We start from the raw sequence: 19,245 nt of genomic DNA on the forward strand, positions 1-19,245 counted from the left end.
CCCTCGATGTGCCTCCAACCTTCTGCAGTGCTGTCTTGCACTGGCTGTGGTATAACTAGTTAGACATCTCATCTCATACTAGACTAAAAGCTACTACAGGGCAAATCTCCAGCTGCGTGTTAGTTTTCCGTAGGAAGGTGATCCAGACTCAGGACAGGTGATCGAGGTCTCTGCTCAGGCACTGGGGGCCGCACACTCTGACTTCCATCTAGCCCGCAGACACAGTCTACAATGGAGGTGGACGTAATCCAGCTCATAACCTGCCCAGCAATCACAAAGAGCATTCACCTCCGCCTAGGAACAGCGCGTAGTGTAGACCCAGTCTCTGACCTCAGTGACAACGATGCGGAGGTGCCTTACACTTCAGGAACTCACAGAAAACATCTCACATAAACTTCCGAGCCCCTGCCACACCCCCTAGGCAACCCTTACTTCACAGGGGTGACGTTGAGCTACTGCTCAGCCCCTAGTGGAGAGGTCTGCATCTTAATCAGCTGTCTCTGCTCTTCCACAGGCCCCGCCATCCCTGTAGGTGTGGACGTGCAGGTGGAGAGTCTGGACAGCATCTCCGAGGTGGACATGGTAGGCACTGCCCCAGGCTGGCTTCAGGGAGGGGGTCCCATTGCTGAGGTCATGGGAGCCTCTGGGGTACAGGTTGTGGCTGCGAAAGCAGAAAGGTGACCAGATTGGGTCTTGGAAGTTGGCCCAAGGAACAGCAGCCTCTAGATTAGGGTTATTGTTTCCACTGGTAAAATTAGCAGGGGACTGAGGCCTTTTGAAGGCAGGCTGCAGGTAATATAAACAGGGGGCCCACGCTTGGGGGAGTGCTAGAGATGGGCATTTTGATTGAAGTCCTTCAGTGCTTTGATTCTCCATCTTCGTGTGAGCACAGCTCCCCCACATCCCGCACGCCCCAGCGGCTCCACCCCAACCCCACCCTCTACGCCCATACTCATCTTTTGACTGTCTGTGGAGGCTCCCTCGTCTTGAAGGGGAGAGTGCCCCTCCTCCATGCTTCAGTCCTCTCTGTGTTCTGTGCACTGCTCTTTTAAGTTTACAGACTTCCTCTGCACATGGCCTTCCTCTGCTCCTCCCAGGAGGCATCTCTCTTACCCTTTACGTCTCTGTTGAGATAAAGTTCCTTTAGGGGCTCACCCAAGCACATGGTCTGGGCCTTCTGTCTTTCCTTCTTAACTCACATAATCAGCTCTCATGCTATGGATTTATTTTGGAACCTCCCTCCCTCCCTGTTTCCCTCCCTCCCTCCCTCCCTGCTTCCCTCCCTCCCTCCCTCCCTGCTTCCCTCCCTCCCTCCCTTCCTGCTTCCCTCCCTCCCTGCTTCCCTCCCTCCCTCCCTTCCTCCCTGCTTCCCTCCCTCCCTCCCTTCCTCCCTCCCTCCCTCCCTCCCTCGCCTCATCCTTCCTCTCTTCCTTCCCTCCCCTTCTTCAGCTTTCCTTCCTTCCTTCCTTCCCTCCTTCTTTCACCCCCATCCTTCTCTCCTCTTCCTCAGTCCCCTCCTTGTTCCCTGGATTGATATGGGAGGACCTGGCTCATTGTGGGTGGGGCCAATCCTGGGCAAGTGGTCCTAGGGTGTGTAAGAAAGCAGGCTGAAGCTGGGGCATTGGTGGCATATGCCCTTTGGTCCCAGCAAACCAAGCAAGCAAACCCAAGGCCATGCACCTCTAAGCAGACGCTCTGCCACTGAGCGCCCAGCCCTCCCCTGGCTCTGAGCTGACTTAGAACAGCAGAGCTGAGAAAGCACAAGCTGTTTACTCCCCAGAGCTCCAGCTCCTGGCAGGAGTAAGATCTGGGTGTGGAGGGTGCAGGTGTGAAGGTTCCCAGGACACTGGAGCACAGCCTGCCAGACCCTTCGGGGATTCACTAGCTGGCTTCAGCTGAGTCTGGGTCCAGCCTGGCTTCCCTAGGCCACAGGGACACACCAACTCCAGGTATGAAGAGCTACCTGCCCTCCTTCAAACATGGCTTCAGATTGATATTCTAGGAGAGGTGACCAGAATGGTGTCTTACGGTTTCTACTGCTGTGATCAAACACCATGACCTGAGGAAACTTGTGAAGGAAAGAGTTTACTTGCCTTACACTTCCGTCACTGAGGGAAATCGGGGCAGGAACTCAAGGCAGGAACCCAGAGGCAGAAACTGAAGCAGAAACCATGGAGGGGTGATGCTTACTGGCTTGCTTCTTTCTGTTTGGGAGACAGGGTCTCCTTGTGAATGGCCTCACAGAGAGCTGCCTCTGCCTTCTGATTGCTGGGATCAAAGGGCATATGCCACCATGTCCAGCTTCAGCTAGCTTTCTTACACACCCTGGGACCATCTGCCCAGAATTGGACCCGCCCACAGTGAGCCAGGCCCAATCCTTAATCAAGAAAATGCCCTGCAGACCTGTCAGTAGACTGTCTGACGGAGGCCTCTTCTCCATTGAGGTTCCTCTTCCAAGATGATTCTAGCTTGTGTCAAGTTGACAGAGAACCAACCAGGACACATGACTTGGCCTTAGAGAATCCACAACCAGTGGGAAAGCAGGATTCCAGCCAAAAGAAAGAAGCAGGCAGAGACCACACAAGCTGGCCACACACAGTTGGTTATTTGAGAACCTGCAGTGTGACACTCCTACCCTACTCCCTGGTGTCTCTCAGAGCACGCTCTCCAGTTGTGTGACCAGAGGGGCATTTGGCTGGTCCCTTCCCAGTCATCATAAGCTACTGTTTTTTTTTTACATGGAAGAGGAGTTATGGCAAGTGCTGATAGGTAGCTAGGTTAGTCTAGAAATGGACTTGTGTAGACCTAATCTTAGATTTTCCCCCTTCACGGCTGAAGTGTTCTCTTCACTCACCACACTCTCTTCTTCATCTCCTTCCATAAGAAAGTCTTCTGGGAGGTCACTCCCCTCTCCCCCATAACTAAGTCTTAGCTCTAGCTTATGGCTAAAGGTCCAGCTCTTGGTTTAAAGCATCAGTAGGACATATCAGGAGACATATTTTTAACAAGATAAGCCCCCAGGCTGAACACATAGTAAGTGTGCCCCAGACTTCCATTGAGGAAATATCTTTAATGGTGCTGGTGACTAAACCTAAGAGTTTGCATGAGTCAGACGAGTGCTCTATACTGAGCCATGTCTCCAAACCTCCTTTAGCAAGCCTTTACTGAGCACTTACCCTGTGACTTGCTGGCATAATGGTGAATGGTAATTCAGTGTGTGGAGAGCACAGCTCTGTCTTCAAGGATCTCACAAGTCCATTGGTAGAAATCTTTGTGGAAGGGATACCTGCCTGCCTGTCCAGGTTTCTGGAACTGAACCTCAACTGAAATCCATTGGTTGAGGTACTATTGGGATGCCTGAATCAGGCCACGCCTCCTAGATTTGTCTCCCGGCGTAAAGTGGTCTGTGCTGTGACTTGGCAATTCTCAATTATGATACATGGCTCATTCTTGCTTCTTGTTACATATTCTGTGCTGAACTAACCCATGTGATATGAAACTTCCCACACCTTTAAAGGGTTATTAGAAGTCAAGTCTTTCCTCTGTTCAGGGGATGGTTTTGAGGCTTAGAGGAAGACAGCTATGGAGGTTGCCTTGAAGGCTGCCGTCTGAAAAGACTCCTTTCCCACCATCCCTCCCATAGCTCCTTCCCTCCCCCCTCTCCTCCCCTCCCCCTTTCTCAGTCTTTTTTCTTTTAAAAATTTATTTATTATGTACATTATTATGTTTTGCTTGCATTTATGTCTTGTGAGAGTGTCTGATCCCCTGGAACAGGGGTTATAGACAGTTGTGAGCTGCCATGTATATGCTGGGAATTGAACCTGGGTCCTCTGGAAGAGTAGCCAGTGCTCTTAACCACTGAGACATCTCTCCAGCCCCCTCATTTTTACTCTTGAAGATGCTATCCAGGTTTTAAAGGGAAGCCTCCCCTTCCTTCCCTTTAAGGCCCCACCATGTTTGGATCTCCACATATTGTACTGTTTCTGTCTAACACTCTTTCTCCAACCCTGCGTCTCAGTCATAGCCTTGAGGCTCTTTTCTTCTAATACAGTTCAGTGAAGGGAATTATACCACCTTCCTTTCCAAACCGACTGCTGGTGCTTATCTTCTATTACAGTAAAAGATGCTATACACAGGGACCTAGTGCAGAAGGCCGGGGCTCTGGAAGCAGGACACCCTGCTGGCTCCATAGCTGGGTTTTCAGTTGCACAAATGAGCCACAGAGCCACCATGTTGGCCACTGTGCTCAGGACGGCAGGGCTGTCACTCTGAGCCTGGAAGCAGGATCTGGAGGGATCTGCAGTGAAGAGTGGTGGATCCATTGCTGGGAGGGACTCGCTCTAGGCCTTCCCGACTAAAGCCCTTCTGGCTTCCGCCCTGGCTCCCAGGACTTCACCATGACCCTATACCTGAGGCATTACTGGAGGGACGAGAGGCTGGCCTTCCCCAGCAGCAGCAACAAGAGCATGACCTTTGATGGCCGGCTGGTGAAGAAGATCTGGGTTCCTGATGTCTTCTTTGTGCACTCCAAACGCTCCTTCATCCACGACACCACCACCGACAACATCATGCTGCGAGTGTTCCCCGATGGCCATGTGCTATACAGCATGAGGTAACAGCCCATGGGCCATCTCGCCAGCTCCTTTGGCCGTGATGGATTTGGCACTGTAGTAGGGTCTATGGGGTGACACAAGCCTTTTGATGTCAGTCAGTCTGATGCCACCCCTGCAGATGGCAACTTCCTCTTTCTGGGGTCTTACACTTGAGTTAAAAGATTAGTTTGGCCTATTGATGGGAACAGTGACTTTTTATCTTTCAAACTCTATGATCCTAGTTGGCTGCCAATAACAATTTAAACTTAATAACAGTAGTTATTGTTTATTAAGTGCTATTTCAGGTTGCCTTCTGAGAGGACTTGGCTGACTCAAGGGTCCTTCCTTGTTCCTGGCCTGTTCGTGTGGCTCACCGGAATTAATTTCAATAGCAGATATGTTCTTTTCTTGGGTGGAGGATGACTCCGGCCCCATCTCCCAGGCATCTCTGAGGGAGGCAGTCCTGACAGCTGAAGTGCTGCCAGAGATGGATGCAAGTGTGGACGGTTAGGAGCCAACATCTCCACTCCAGTATCCAGGGGACAGCAAGCTAAATAAAGGAGACCCACCTGGGGGTCCAGAAGACAATGTTCCAACTAAGTTTCCATGGTTTAGATGCCTGACCTCTTAGGGTGACAGATCGAGGCTGCCACCACCGTGGGTGACATACTGGGTCTTTCTAGGTGTGAGCAGAGCCTGATCTGATGGTCCACTCGCAAACCAGCTCACGTCTTTGTGTTTTCCAGGATTACGGTCACTGCCATGTGCAACATGGACTTCAGCCACTTTCCCCTGGATTCCCAGACCTGCTCTTTGGAGCTGGAGAGCTGTAAGTATTCAAGGCTTTTATGCCTTTTTGCCCTATTGCTCTCCAACCTTGGGGCCACTTGAGAACCGTGAGGCTGAGGGCTATCCACCAGTGTTAAGAACTGCTCCCTCTGGCACAGGGCTTCCTTGTTGCTTCTCACAACCAGAGAAGTCAGGGTCAAAGCTCCCTTGTTTTCCTCTCCCAAAGATGCGTACACAGATGAAGATCTGATGCTGTACTGGAAGAACGGGGACGAGTCCCTGAAGACAGACGAGAAGATCTCCTTGTCCCAGTTTCTGATCCAGAAGTTTCACACGACTTCCAGACTGGCCTTCTACAGCAGCACTGGTAGCTAATGACTGTCACGCCCAGACTCAAATGTGGGAGAGACACATTTGAATTCTCCAGCCTCCACCTTTGCCACTTCCAACACATAGGGTGTGGACCATCCGAATAGAGCATAGTCCCATGTAGCAGTTTTGAAAAGCAGGAGATAGAGTTGACTGCAATCTTCTGAGGTCCCATTCTCAGAGGTGACACAGATTAGTAGAGGCCCTCAAGTACTCATACTGCAGCTGTCTGAGTCATAAGAATGGGGTGCTGGTTTGCATGCTGTTCTATGGCCTTATATGTTCTACTTCACAGCTAAGCAAGGAAAAGTATTTATTATCTACATGCAAGCTATATTTTGTTTTATTTTTTTTGTGCCTGCTTCAGTGCACATCCAATGTGCTCATCATTATCTTCCCTATAGCTGATGCACGTGTGTGTGTGTGTGTGTGTGTGTGTGTGCCTGGTGCCATCAGATGTGAGAAAAGGCATCAGATCCCCTGAATCTCTGGAGTAAATAGATCAGTATACATCACTATATAGATTCTGGGAACCAAACCCAGGCACACTGGGCAAGCAGCCAATGCTCTTAACCACTGAGCCATCTCTCCAGCCCTCCTATTTATTCTTACCAAATTCAAACCAATGAAGCCACTGCTAAGAACTGCTTGCATGTTGTCTATTATGTGCCTCTTCGTATAAGCGAAGTAATTTCTAGGAAACCAAGACTTAAGGATTAAGCTTATGGTTCAAGGGTCAGAGCTGTGAGAGGCCATGTTTGTTCCTTTAGTGCCTCTGTGCTGTAACTGTGCAGTTGTCCGTGTGTTCTCTTTCCCTTCAAACCTTTCTGGAGTTCAGATTCAAATGCATCTTTCATTCCTGCTGTTCACTGTGCGCGCGCGCACGCGCACGCGCACGCACACATACACACACACACTCACACACACACAGGACTTAACCCACAATGCACCTGTCATAGCTCTTTTCTCTAGCCCAGTGTTTCCAGCACAACTTCTCTGCTTTTCCTGAATAGAATCAGGGATGAAGGAATAGTCCTGACTAGAATATGGGCATCTCCCAGCCTTTTCAGGGAGACTCTGTGCAAACCTAATGAGCAATATGATTTGCTTCGTGAATGCCGTTTGGAGTGGGGAAAATAGGCCTGATGGGATGAACTGATTGTTTTCTTCCTGTTATTGAAGAACACTTTCTGTTTGTCCATCTCCCTGAAAGCATCAGCCCTTTCAGACAGCCCAGGAGGGCACTCAGTAGCCAGGTGTCAAGCCTGTCTGGACACACCCTACTGTTCCAACCCTTTCCTACTGGCTTAACCCTCCCTTCCCCTCAGTACCTACCTCCTACTCTTGCCTGATAGCATGTCTGTCCCCAGTGTTTCTTGGGAGTCCCTGGGATGCAGCCTGAGGCTCACCTGTACTCACACTACCGGAGCGAGGGGCTCACAACCTGGGACAAGCTTGTGAAGTCAGAGCAGGGGTAGGAGTAGCCCTTGAGTTGTTCCAAGGCATTTCACAGACCTTGTGTGGATCAGAACTCAAAGGCCAGTGTGGTCCTCAGGTGGCATTCAGGCACTCTGGGGAGCTAGCAGCTGTGTTTAACAAGTGGTTGATGAGAAGTGTCGGGATGCTCTCTATGGAACCTCACCCCTCCTTCCTGTGGTCCCCAGGCTGGTACAACCGTCTGTACATCAACTTCACTCTGCGTCGTCACATCTTCTTCTTCTTGCTCCAAACCTACTTCCCTGCCACCCTCATGGTCATGCTGTCCTGGGTGTCCTTCTGGATCGACCACAGAGCCGTGCCCGCCAGAGTCTCACTGGGTAAAAGCATTTGATAAGGTGTGGTAGGATGCTTTTGGTTTGCTTTGTTTTTCAGCTGATCGCTAAGTAATGGAGAATTAAAGTCATGATCTGGGCATGGCGGCTCAATAAAGTAATCCCAGCACTCAGGCTGCGGCTGGAGGACTGGAAGTTTGCGGCCAACTTCGGCTGCAGAGAAAAAAACCTTTTTTCTTTCTTTCTTTCTTTTTTTCTTTTTCTTTTTTAAAATTAAAAAGCAAAGTAAGTCTTTAGAAGTCTTACCTGATGAGCTTGTAAGTTGAGGGAAGCCTTTACTGCATCTTGCCTACTCTATCCGCCTGAAGTCTGAGGTACCACATTGTAAGAAGCCCTCAGACTGCATCAACTCACAAAGGTAGAGACAATCTGGACTATGAACAACATAGTACGGGAGTACAGTACTAAAGTGAGTGAATGACTTTGGCAAATCCTGAAAAGTTCTTCTGTAAATCCTAAAACCTGGCTGGAAGCAAGCGCTAACATGTAGTTTCTGGAGCGAAGGCTGTGTTCCTTCAGAGCTACTGCTCTGGCTTTTGACAGACCCTGAATTCCAGAGTGAAAATTTACAATCAAGCATTGCCATTTGGGTAAAGTTGGGGTAGACCCTGACAAATGAGAGGGTTTACAGGGCAAGCCCCAGTGGAGAAGAACTGGACAGAGCTTAGTGAATGTGGCTTAGTCCCCAGGCTTATTCCTTCAGAGGTATCCCTGGGTCACTGTTTTTAATTACACATCATAAGTGGTCCCTCACGAGGCACCACATTGTCAGCCACAGCACAGAAACTCAGATTCCCAAGGTGACTGAAAACAAGCCCCTGGTTCTTGGCGGGTGACATTCCAGGAGGTGTGAGTCAGAGAAGGCCTGATTTTAAGGAGCGGAGCCTCTTGCCTCCACTGTGTGGAAATATGGCTGAGAAATCTCTCACTTAGTTTAGGGGACAGAGAATAGAAAATTGTGACTGTGAGATGTGGGCCCGGCTCTGGGGTAGATCAGCAGCTGAACTAACATGGTTTTTACAGGCATCATGACGGTGCTGACCATGTCGACCATCATCACGGGTGTGAACGCCTCCATGCCCCGAGTGTCCTACATCCGGGCCGTGGACATCTACCTCTGGGTCAGCTTTGTGTTCGTCTTCCTCTCCGTGCTGGAGTACGCAGCTGTCAACTACCTGACCACACTGCAGGAGCAGAAGGAACGGAAGTTCCGGGAGAAGGTGAGGAGACCACGTTCCTCTTCTCTTGTAAGCTGGGGCTAGTGTCTGGACAAGAATGAGTTTGTCGGGTGGGTAAGGACAGTTAGGAGGGGCCAATACCTAATGCCAAAGTGTGAACCATCCTCTTCTTGCCCTATTCAGACAGAAATGGTGGGTAGGAAAGAAGCTCTTTAAATGCTGTTCTGTTGGAACCTTTGCACCCCTCAGCATTTGACAACAGCAAATGTTGCAGGCGACAGCAGTGAGCAGGCAGAAGTGGCACCGGGGACCACCATCTAGAGCCCCCGACTCTCAGATCCACAACTGTATCTTCTACATACACAATATAGTTTGATTGTGATTTCCCAGTCCCCAGTTTCACCTACCAATCCAACTTTATATTCTTTTTCTCCATCTCTCAAAAAAACAAACAAACAAAACACAAAAAAAACAAAGAAAAACAAGAAACACAAAAAGACAATAAGACAAAAAAAATGCTTGAACAAAGCAAAATGAGACAAGAAATATTACAAATATACCACTGAGTTCATTCTGTGTTGTCCATCTACTGCTGGACATGGATGGCTAATAGATCTAGGGGACTCCATTGGTGAAAACAATTTTTTTCTTTTCCAGTGGGTATCAATTACAGATTAACATAATTAATTAAACAATTACAGCTTCTTGGTTAGGGGTGGGAGCTCATGTCACTCCCCCATCTTAGGGCTAGGACCCTATCTGACTTGAACTTGTGTAAGCCTTGTGCATGCTGCCACAGTGTCTGTCAGTTCAGGTGTACGTCAGTCATTTTCTACCTGGAGGACACTGTTTCCTTAGAGTCATCCATCACCTCTGGCTCCTACAGTCTTTCCTCCTTCTCTCTTCCACATAGATCCCTGAGAGGAGAGGTTTCACGAAGACATCCCATTTAGGAATGAGTGTTCCAAAGTCTCTCACTCTGTACATTGTACAGTTGTGAGTCTGCATTAATTAGTATCTACTGCAAGAAGACGATTCTCTGATGAGGGCTGAGTGAGGCTCTCATCTGTGGGTACAGCAGAATGTCCTTAGCAGTCATTTTACTGTGTTCCTTTAGCAGAGTAATAGTATTTGGTCTTAACCTAGGCAATGGCTGACCTAGTCTCAGGTTCTTGTTACTTTAGCAGTGTCGGGTATGAGCATAGGGTGGGCCTTAAACCCATCCAATCAGAGAGCGGATGGTTATCCCCATAACGATTGTGCCATGATTGCAGCAGACTATCTTGCAGGCAGGCAGGTCGCTGTTGCGGGTCACAGGGTTTGTAGCTGGGTTGATGATCGTCTTCCTTCTCTGGTAGCTTGCAGAGCACCTTCCAACACCATGAGTGCTAGTCAGCAGGAGTGGAACTTCTGGTTATGAATCAGCAAGACTCCTCCATGTTCAATGAGATACGCAACTGTTGTCTTCAGCCATAAGGCCTTACCATTTGGTTGTAGAGAGTAAGCAATAGCTTTAGCAATAGCCTGTGATGTTTGGGGTTCTATGGGGCCCCTTTGTGCAATGACTCAAAAAGATGTAACCCATTCCTGGTCCAATGTCTAGTTTGGTGACTCTGTTTAAACTCCACATGTATATTTTAGGAAACATCTACAGTAGTAGTAGGTTTCCATGATTTTTCTTTTTATTTTATTTTATTTTATTTTATTTTATTTTATTTTATTTTATTTTATTTATTTATTATATGTAAGTGCACTGTAGCTGTCTTCAGACACTCCAGAAGAGGGAGTCAGATCTCGTTACGGATGGTTGTGAGCCACCATGTGGTTGCTGGGATTTGAACTCCGGACCTTCGGAAGAGCAGTCGGTGCTCTTAACCACTGAGCCATCTCTCCAGCCCCCTCCATGATTTTTCAAATGACAATTAGTGTCAGTTGGCCCTCCCCCCTTTCCCTCCTTTTCTCTTTTCTCCTATCCCGTTCCCTATTTAATCCTAGCTGTCTTAGTTAGGGTTTTACTGCTGTGAACAGACACCATGACCAAGACAACTCTTATAAGGAGAACATTTAATTGGGCCTGGCTATTATCATCAAGGCATGAACATGGCAGCATCCAGGCGGGCATGGTGCAGGAGGAGCTACATCTTTATCTGAAGGCTGCTAGCAGAATACTGGATTTCAGACAGCTAGTATGAGGGTCTTAAAGCCCATGCCCACAGTGACACACCTCCAACAAGACCACACCTCCAAATAGTGCCACTCTCTGGGCCAAGCATATTCAAGCCATGACACTCTCCTAATTTCCTCTTTGTCTCTCCATGAAAATGTATTCTATTTCCCCTCCTTAGGAGATCCCTTCCTCCTTGTTAGTCCCTGCAAGTACCTAGCCTCTATGTTTATTCAGATTGTGGCATGTATATCGAAGGCTTAAAAAACCTAACATCCACATTTAAGAGACACACACATAACACACAATATTTGTCTTTTTGGGTCTGGGTTACCTCACTCAGGATGAGTTTTTCTAAGTCCATTCCTTTACCTGCAAATTTCTAAGCTTCATTTTTCTTAACAACCGGTCCATTATGTAAATGTACCACATTTTCGGTATCTGTCAGTTGATGGACTAGGCTATGTTTCTGGCTGTTATGAATAGAGTAGCAATGACCATGGATGGTCAAGTGTCTCTATAGTAAGATGTAAAGTCTTTCGGATATATATATTCAAGATATATGTCCAAGATAGCTGGATCTTGTGGTAAATCTATTCCCAGCTTCCTGGGAAACCAAAACGCTGATTTCCATAATGACACACAACCTTGCACTCCCAGCAACGAATAACCTGTGCACCATTCCCCAACGTCCTCTCTAGCAGAATCTGTCATTAATTTATAAACATTTCTTTTTATTTTATGTGCACTGGTTTTTGCCTGCATGTATTTCTGTGTAAAGGTGTCAGATCCCCTGGGCTTGGAGACACAGACAGTTGTGAGTTGCCATGTGGGTACTGGGAATCAAACCCCGGTCCTCTGGAAAAGCAGCCAGGGCTCTCAACCACTGAGCCATCCCTCCAGCTCCTGTCATTTGTTCAACTGATCTTAGCCACTCTCACTGAGCTAAAATGAGATCTCAGAGTACTTTTAGTGTGCATTTCCCTGATGGCTAAGGATGTTGAACAAAATGTTTCTCAGTCATTTGTGTTTCATCTCTTGGAAACTCTGCTTAATGTTCTGCTACTTCATCTGACTGCTGGTATCCTTTGCCTTACAAAAGCTTTAGAGTTTCATGAGGTTCCACTTAGTAATTGTTGTTCTTAGTGCCTGGTGTCCTGTACAGAATGTCCTTTTCCCTGACAGTGAATTCAAGTCTGTCTCCCACTTTCTCTTCTATCAGATTCAGGGTATCAGGTCTTCTGTTGAGGTTTTAATCCATTTGGAGTAGAGTTTTGTGCAGGATAGTGCGTATGACTCTATTTGCATTCTTCTACATGTAGCCATGCTGTTTGACCAGCTCCATTTGCTGAAAATGCTGTCTTTTTTCCAGTATGTACTTTTTTGGCTTCATTGTTAAAATCTAGGTATATATTAAAAATGTTCCTTCAGTTTCTATTTTTGAGAATAATTTGAGGAATATAGATGTTAGTTCTTCTTTGAACGTCTGGTAGAAATCTGCATTAAATCCATCTGGTCCTGTTTTTATTTTATTCTATCTATCTATCTATCTATCTATCTATCTATCTATCTATCTATCTATCTATCTACCTACCTACCTATCATCTATGTATCTATCTATTTTTGGTTTGGAGACTTTTGGTTCCTGCTTGTATTTCACTGGGAATTACAGATCTGTTTAAATTGCTTATTTGATCTTGATTTAATTTCTGTGGATCTTAGAGGTCAAGAAATTGAACTGTTTATTTTAGGTTTCCTAGTTTGGTGAAATACAGATTTTTAAAGTATGTCATGCTTCTCTGGATTTATATCTGCTATTATATTCTCCTTTCATCTCTAATTTTATTAGCTTGTAATCTTCTCTTTTTATCTTTTTAATTAATTTAGCTAAGTGTTTTTCAGTCTTTTAATTTTCTCCCATCCAAGCACTAACCAGGCTCAACCCTGCTTAGAGTCCCAGACCAGATATTTTTTTTTCAAAGGACCAACTCTTTGTTTCATTGATTCTTTGTATTGTTTGTTTGCATTTCATTGTTTTCACCCTCAGTTTGATTATTTCTTGCCTTCTCCTCTTGACTGTGATTTCTTCTTGTTCTTAAGCTTTCGGTCTTATGTAGCTGCCTAGTGCTATGAACTTGTCTCTTAGAGCTGCTTCATTATGACAGTAAGTTTGGGGATACTGTTCTAATACTTTTTAATTTTCTTCTTGATTTATGTTTCGCCCCATTTTCATTTAGTAATAAGATGTTCATCTTTCATTGTTTCAGTTGTTGATATCCAGCCTGAATCATAATCACCAAATAGGATGCAGGGCGCTGTCTTGATTTTCTTCTATCTGTTGAGACTTACTTTGTGCCTGAGTATTTGGTCAATTTGGCAAAAGTTGTATGAGCTTCTGAGAAGAAAAATTTTTGAGTTTGGGTGGAATGTTCTGAATGTGCCTTTCAGACTACTTGACTTATGGCATTATTTAATGCCAGCATTCCATGTTCGTGGTTTTTTTTTTTTGTTTGTTTGTTTTTCTGGATGACCTGTTCTTTGATGAGAGTAGGGTATGGAAGTCACCCATTATTAGTATGTGAGGATCAATATGTGATTTCAGCTTTAGTAATTATTCTCTTATGAACTTGTGTGCCCTTTGTGTTTAGTGTGTAAATGTTTAAAATAGCAACATTCTTTGGTGGGATTTCCTTTTGATAAGTATGTAGTATCCTTCACTATTCTGATTAGTTTTTGGCCTGAAGTCTATTTTTTATCATATTATTAAAATGGCTATTCCTGCTTGCTTCTTAGATCCATCACTCAGAAATGCCTTTCCTGTCCTTTTCACCTGAAGTGATGTCTATCCTTCATGGTGAGGTGTGTTTCTTGGATGAATGTAACAGAATATGACCCTGTTTCTTAATTTACTCTGTTAGTCTGTCTTTTTATTGAGAATTATCACTGAGCAATGTTTATTGATTCCTGATACTTTGTGTTATAATGTGGACCCCCCCTTTGAATAGTTTTGGAATAGTTAATTCCTTGTGTCTTCTTGGGTGCAGTTAACTTCTTAAGACTCTATTTTCTTCTAGTACCTTCTGTAGGGCTGAATTTGTAGATAGAAATTACTTAAATTTGGCTTTTACCATGGAACATTTTCCATTTTCTGTTTATTGTTAAAGTTTTGCTGGGCATATTAGTCTGGGCTGGCACCTTTGGTCTCTCAGAGTTTGCAGAACATCTGCCCAAGTTCTTCTGCTTTTTCGAGTCTCCTCTGAGAAGCTGGGAGTTATTCCGATGGGCCTGCCTTTGTATGCTACTTGATCTTTTTGCCTTGCAGCTTGTAATATCCGTTCTTTGTTCTGTATGTTTAGTGCTTTGGTTATTATGTCTAAGGGGAGTTCCTTTTCTGGTCTCGATTATTTGTCGTTCTGTATTCTTCTTGTACCTTGATAGGCACTATCCCAATTGTTCATAGGTTTGGTCTTTTCACGGTGTCTCAGATTTCATAGATGTTTTGTGCTTGATTTTTATTATTTATTTATTTTATTTTAAATTTTTTTTAGATTTAACATTTTTTTTCGACGAAGCTTTCAATTTTTTCTGCCTTGTGTTCAACAACTGAGATTCTCTCTTCTCTGTCTTGTAATCTGTTGGTGATGTTTACCACTGAGGTTTTTACTTTAAATCCTAAATTTTTCATTTCTAGTTTCTTCAGTTTGGGTTTCTTTCCTGTTGTCATTCTTTCACTCAGCTGTTTGTGTTTTCATAGACTTCAACAAGGCATTTATTTATGTCTTCTTTAAGGTCTTTGGACATATCCCCAGTTGCTGTTTTGAAGTGTTTGTCTTGTGCTATATTGCATTTCTCGGGGCCCACTGTAATGGAGTTACTGGATTTTGGTGGAGGCACATTCTCTTGGCTATTCATGTTCATGATTTTGTGCTGAAGTCTAAGTGTTCAGAGGGTGTTTGCAGTGATTCTAGGTGTTAATAGCTGGTCTTGTCTTTGTCGTGTGGGTCTTCTGTCCTTCAATTGCTGTTGTCCTCTGTGGATTCTAGGCAAGTGGTGGCTGTAGATTCACGGGTACGGAGCGCTTTTGCAGGTTGGTAGTCAGCAGAAAGGAATGGAGATGGGCTAGGAGAAGGGGCTGAGAGGGCCTGTGGGAAAAAGCTAAGGGGATCTTGTCCCCACTAAGAGACAGTTCCCAGGGGGTGGAGGTGTGATGGGAGGAGGGGCTCCTACAAGCAGACTGCAGTAGGGCAAAGGAGAGACAGGGATGGAAGGGTGGGGAGAATCCTGGGTCTGTACAAGAGGTGGAGTGGCAGTGAATGGAACTGGGGTGGGAAGATGGGCTCCTGTGAGCAGGCTACCACAGGATGAGGTACTTCTAGAGAGAGTAAGCATAGCAGAGTACAGGAAAGATACTGAGAACTGCATCCTGGAGTTCCAACCCAGTATGGCCACTGGAAATAATGGTTGGTACAAAGGACAGAGGTGACCTAGAACCCAAGCCTGAGAGGGTCCTTAAGTTGGCCACAGAGTATTCAAAATAACTGGTGCTGGCATAAGGGTACCCATCTGGCCATCAGACTGACAGTCCTTTTCTTTAAGGCAGCCAGGGGGTTAATAGAAAATTGACCAATAGCTGACAACTAGGGATTAAATCCCCACCCTACACCCTTTCTTATTTACAGGAAAATGGGCTCAGAAGGAGTGCTCTCAGTAAGAACAGGACACTACCACCAGTCGTGATTTCTAGCAGTCTTCAACACTTGCCTAGCACCTTGAAAACTGTCCTTTCTCTTCCTCCAAATACACTAGGTTGCTCTTAACCACTAAGCCATCACTCCAGCCCATATTTAAATACCTTAAACATAGTCTTTCTTTTTTAGATTTATTTATTTTATTTTATGAGTGTCTTACTTCTATGTATGTCTGTGCACCATGTACATGCCTGGTACCCGAGGAAATCAGAAGAGCGCGCCAGATGTCCCTGAACTGAAATTAAGGACATACCAACTATTGTGAGCCACCATATGGGTTCCAGGAACTGAACCTGGGTCCTCTGCAAAAAAAAAAACAAAAAACAAAAAACAACAACAACAAAAAAAAACCAAAAAAACAAGGCCTCTTACCCACTGAGCCATATCTCTACCCCCTATTTAAATACTTTTGTTTGATAATCCTTTACTTTTCTGTTAAAAAAAAATAGCAATGCTTTCATCTAATTCTGTTCAGCTGCCACTTTGGGAACAGTTTAACCATACATAGTGTTTTTTGTGTGGAACAGCAGGAGAAAGTTGTTCTCAGCAACTGAGCTTTCAGCCTTCGGTCAGTGCATTTGGGCTGTTTTACATGCATCACGAGGATTCTGAAGATAGCACCGCAGATAAGAGCACTCCTGAGACAGTGGACCGAGTCCACGTGTACCTGTAACTCCAGTGCTGGGGAAAGGAGCCAGGTGGATTGAGGTAGCTGGCTGGCCAGCCAGCCTAGCCAAAAGAGGGAGTTTCAAGTTCAATGAGAGACCCTGCTTCAAAACACAAGGTGAGGGCTGGAGAGATGGCTCCAATATTAAGAGTCTATACTACTCTTATAGAAGACTAGAGCTCCCTGCTCATGTTAGGCAATTCACAACTGCCTGGAACTCCAGCCCCAGAGCAGCCAGCCTCCTGGCCTCAATGGGCATCTGCTCACTTGATCACATGAGCATGCCCACACACAGACACACAGCATACACTTCACGATAATGATGATGATGACAATGAGGATGATGACGATGAACACACATCTTTAAACCTGGCACTTGGATAGAACTCTGTATGTTGTAGGTCAATCTGATCCACACAATGAGTTCCAGGCCAACTGAGTACTACATAGTGAGCCTCATCTCAAAATGAATGAATCAATGAATGAATGAACAAATGAGCGACTGACTGAATGCATGAAGTGAAGAGTAACACAGAAAGAAAGACACTTTACGTCCTCATCCGGCCTCTGCATGTGCACTCATGAGATTGCCTCCATCATAACTAATTAGTTATTTTAAAGCGCAGGAGAAGAACCAAAAAAAAAAAAATCCCAATTATTTTATTATTTATTTGTTAAGAGACAGAGTCTCTCACAAATAGCCTAGGTTGCCTCAAACTGGTGACCTTTCTGCCTGTTTCTGGAATGCAGGGATCACATGCATGTTCTACTACGCCTACTCATGACCCTTAACTCTTACATAAATGCAACTTTGAAATAAGGACACTCTTTGCTTTAAGTTTTTGTCAGTGTTGGAGACAGAACAACCAAGCAGCTCTTGCACCTGTCAGGTAAGTGTTCTACTCCTAGGGACAACCCTTTCTCTTGGTTCACGAACACAGAGGTAGAATACAGCATTAGAAACCGAATGCATAGATTTCAATTCCTGGCTTAAGCACTCATGAGTTAGAGAAAATGTGAGGGTTCTAGGCAAACCTGGGTTGCTCGGTAAGATCTTATGTTAAACAAAATAAATAAAATAAGTCCTGGATCTTAGACCTGCTGTCTGGCTTCAGGAGAACTGTGCAGCACCTACCTGCATCTCAGGATTGACTTCTGAAATGGGGTTAGATCAGTGCTTCTCAATTCTGGCTGCACAGCTATTGTATAAGAAGATCACACACACACACACACACACACACACACACACACACACACACACACACACACACATCTACTCATCCCAGATAGATTGCTCATGACAGATTGTATGGATGCCATCAAAGTCCAACCTGGATTTAACTGGGATTACTTACAGGGATATGGATGAGGGGTTACTCACAGGAGCAGAAATGACTCAAAGACAGCTGCATCACTAAAGCCCACCCCAGGTGTGACAGCTCACTGAAGTTGGGCAGCTACAGGCAGCTCAGCAGGTTGGTTCTTTCCACAGTTGGTCTCCTCCAGGCAGCCTGCTTGGTCTTTGTTTTTTCCAGGCACTTCTTCCGGTCTCTACTTCACTCCTGCGGCTGGGCTTGTCTCCCTGCTTGGCTTGTCAGCAGTCAGTCAGCTCTTAAAAACTTGGGAAGGGAGGGGGTCTGATGAATCAAGTCAGTTTCAGGAACTTCCTGAAATTGTTTTGAATTGTTTCCTTCCTTTCTTAATGGGCTTCCAGACAGAATGAAATGTTTCAATTGTGAGGAAACTGCTACACAATAGCGGAACTATTTGGAAGTTTTGAGCAGGCCAGAGTGGGTGTGACTAGAGAATTACTGTACTCTGAGCAGGCCAGAGTGGGTGTGACTAGAGAATTACTGTACTCAGTGCTCTCTGATGTCCTTGTAACTACATCTCTCTGGAAGCCAGAGTAGCAGTGGGTAGTTACTCTGTAACAAGGCCAGCTCCCCTTCCCATCTTCAACATCTAATTGAGCCTTTTCTGTTTGCTGCCTGCAGCTTCCATGCATGTGTGGAATGCTTCATTCAAGGACCATGATGCTGGATGGAAGCTACAGTGAATCTGAGGCCAACAGCCTGGCTGGCTACCCAAGAAGCCACATTCTGCCAGAAGAAGAAAGGCCAGATAACATCGTGGTTCATTTGGCCCTCAACAGTGAATTGACCTCCTCCAGAAAGAAAGGCCTTCTGAAAGGCCAAATGGGTCTCTACATCTTCCAGAACACCCATGCCATTGACAAATACTCCAGGTTGATATTTCCTGCCTTCTACATAGTTTTCAACCTAATTTATTGGTCAGTGTTTTCCTAGGGATTCTAAGGCTGTGTCTGTGAAAGGGCATGGACATCCACTGGTGGATACATGGACCTAATGACCACACTCCACACCAGGCCAAGCAGCTGCTTCTGGCCTGGAGGAGCCTGGGGACCTCCAGCTGCCCTCACCCCATCTTCATGGCTCTTTTCCTATCTCATGATATTCCAGTTCACACTTTTGACTTCTCTGAACAGACAGCTGTCTTCTGCTGTTTGTGAACTTGTTCACAAGAATCCCCCCTTTCCCCACCTACTTAATAAAAGACTCAACTGCCTCCAGTTGTTCTGAGATGCTCAGTGTTGGAAGAAAGAAAATAAAGGGCAAACTAAGGGGGCATTCTGGGTAAGAAACTAGACGCAAAAATCTGAGAATTTATCCAGCTGGAGTAAGTGCCTAAGTGGGAGGGAAAAACTCTCAGAACTGAGACAGGAAGTGATTTGGCCTACACAAAACTGGCAACAGAGATGATTTTATAAATGCTAGAGGAAACTTTTCATTTCCCTGTTCATTCAGTCATTCATTAAACACTGAGTTCCCACCCCGTGTCTGGAACTGTGGTAATGAACATAGTCTTTTCCTTCTTTGAGATTCTCT

The 19,245-nt window shown here is 45.6% G+C and overlaps 1 protein-coding gene across 4 annotated transcripts in view; it reads left to right on the plus strand.

Moving 5' to 3' along the window:
- Gabrr2 (gamma-aminobutyric acid (GABA) C receptor, subunit rho 2) overlaps positions 1 to 18,925 on the plus strand; it is a 38,154-nt gene extending 19,229 nt beyond the window's left edge. For 3 of the 4 annotated variants that reach the window (XM_006537616.2, NM_008076.3, XM_030253210.1), the window contains 7 exons: positions 515 to 582; positions 4,389 to 4,612; positions 5,339 to 5,421; positions 5,608 to 5,748; positions 7,415 to 7,567; positions 8,606 to 8,802; positions 18,334 to 18,925. In XM_006537616.2, coding sequence (XP_006537679.1) covers positions 515 to 582; positions 4,389 to 4,612; positions 5,339 to 5,421; positions 5,608 to 5,748; positions 7,415 to 7,567; positions 8,606 to 8,802; positions 18,334 to 18,645 — 1,178 coding nt within the window. In that variant the 3' untranslated portion in view covers positions 18,646 to 18,925. Of the gene's footprint in view, positions 1 to 514; positions 583 to 4,388; positions 4,613 to 5,338; positions 5,422 to 5,607; positions 5,749 to 7,414; positions 7,586 to 8,605; positions 8,803 to 18,333 lie in introns of those variants that run through there. The other variant, XM_006537617.3, reaches the window with a different exon arrangement.
- The last annotated feature ends 320 nt before the right edge of the window (positions 18,926 to 19,245 follow it).

Source organism: Mus musculus, chromosome 4 (assembly GCF_000001635.26).
Source record: "Mus musculus strain C57BL/6J chromosome 4, GRCm38.p6 C57BL/6J".
NCBI classification, from domain to species: Eukaryota; Metazoa; Chordata; class Mammalia; order Rodentia; family Muridae; genus Mus; species Mus musculus.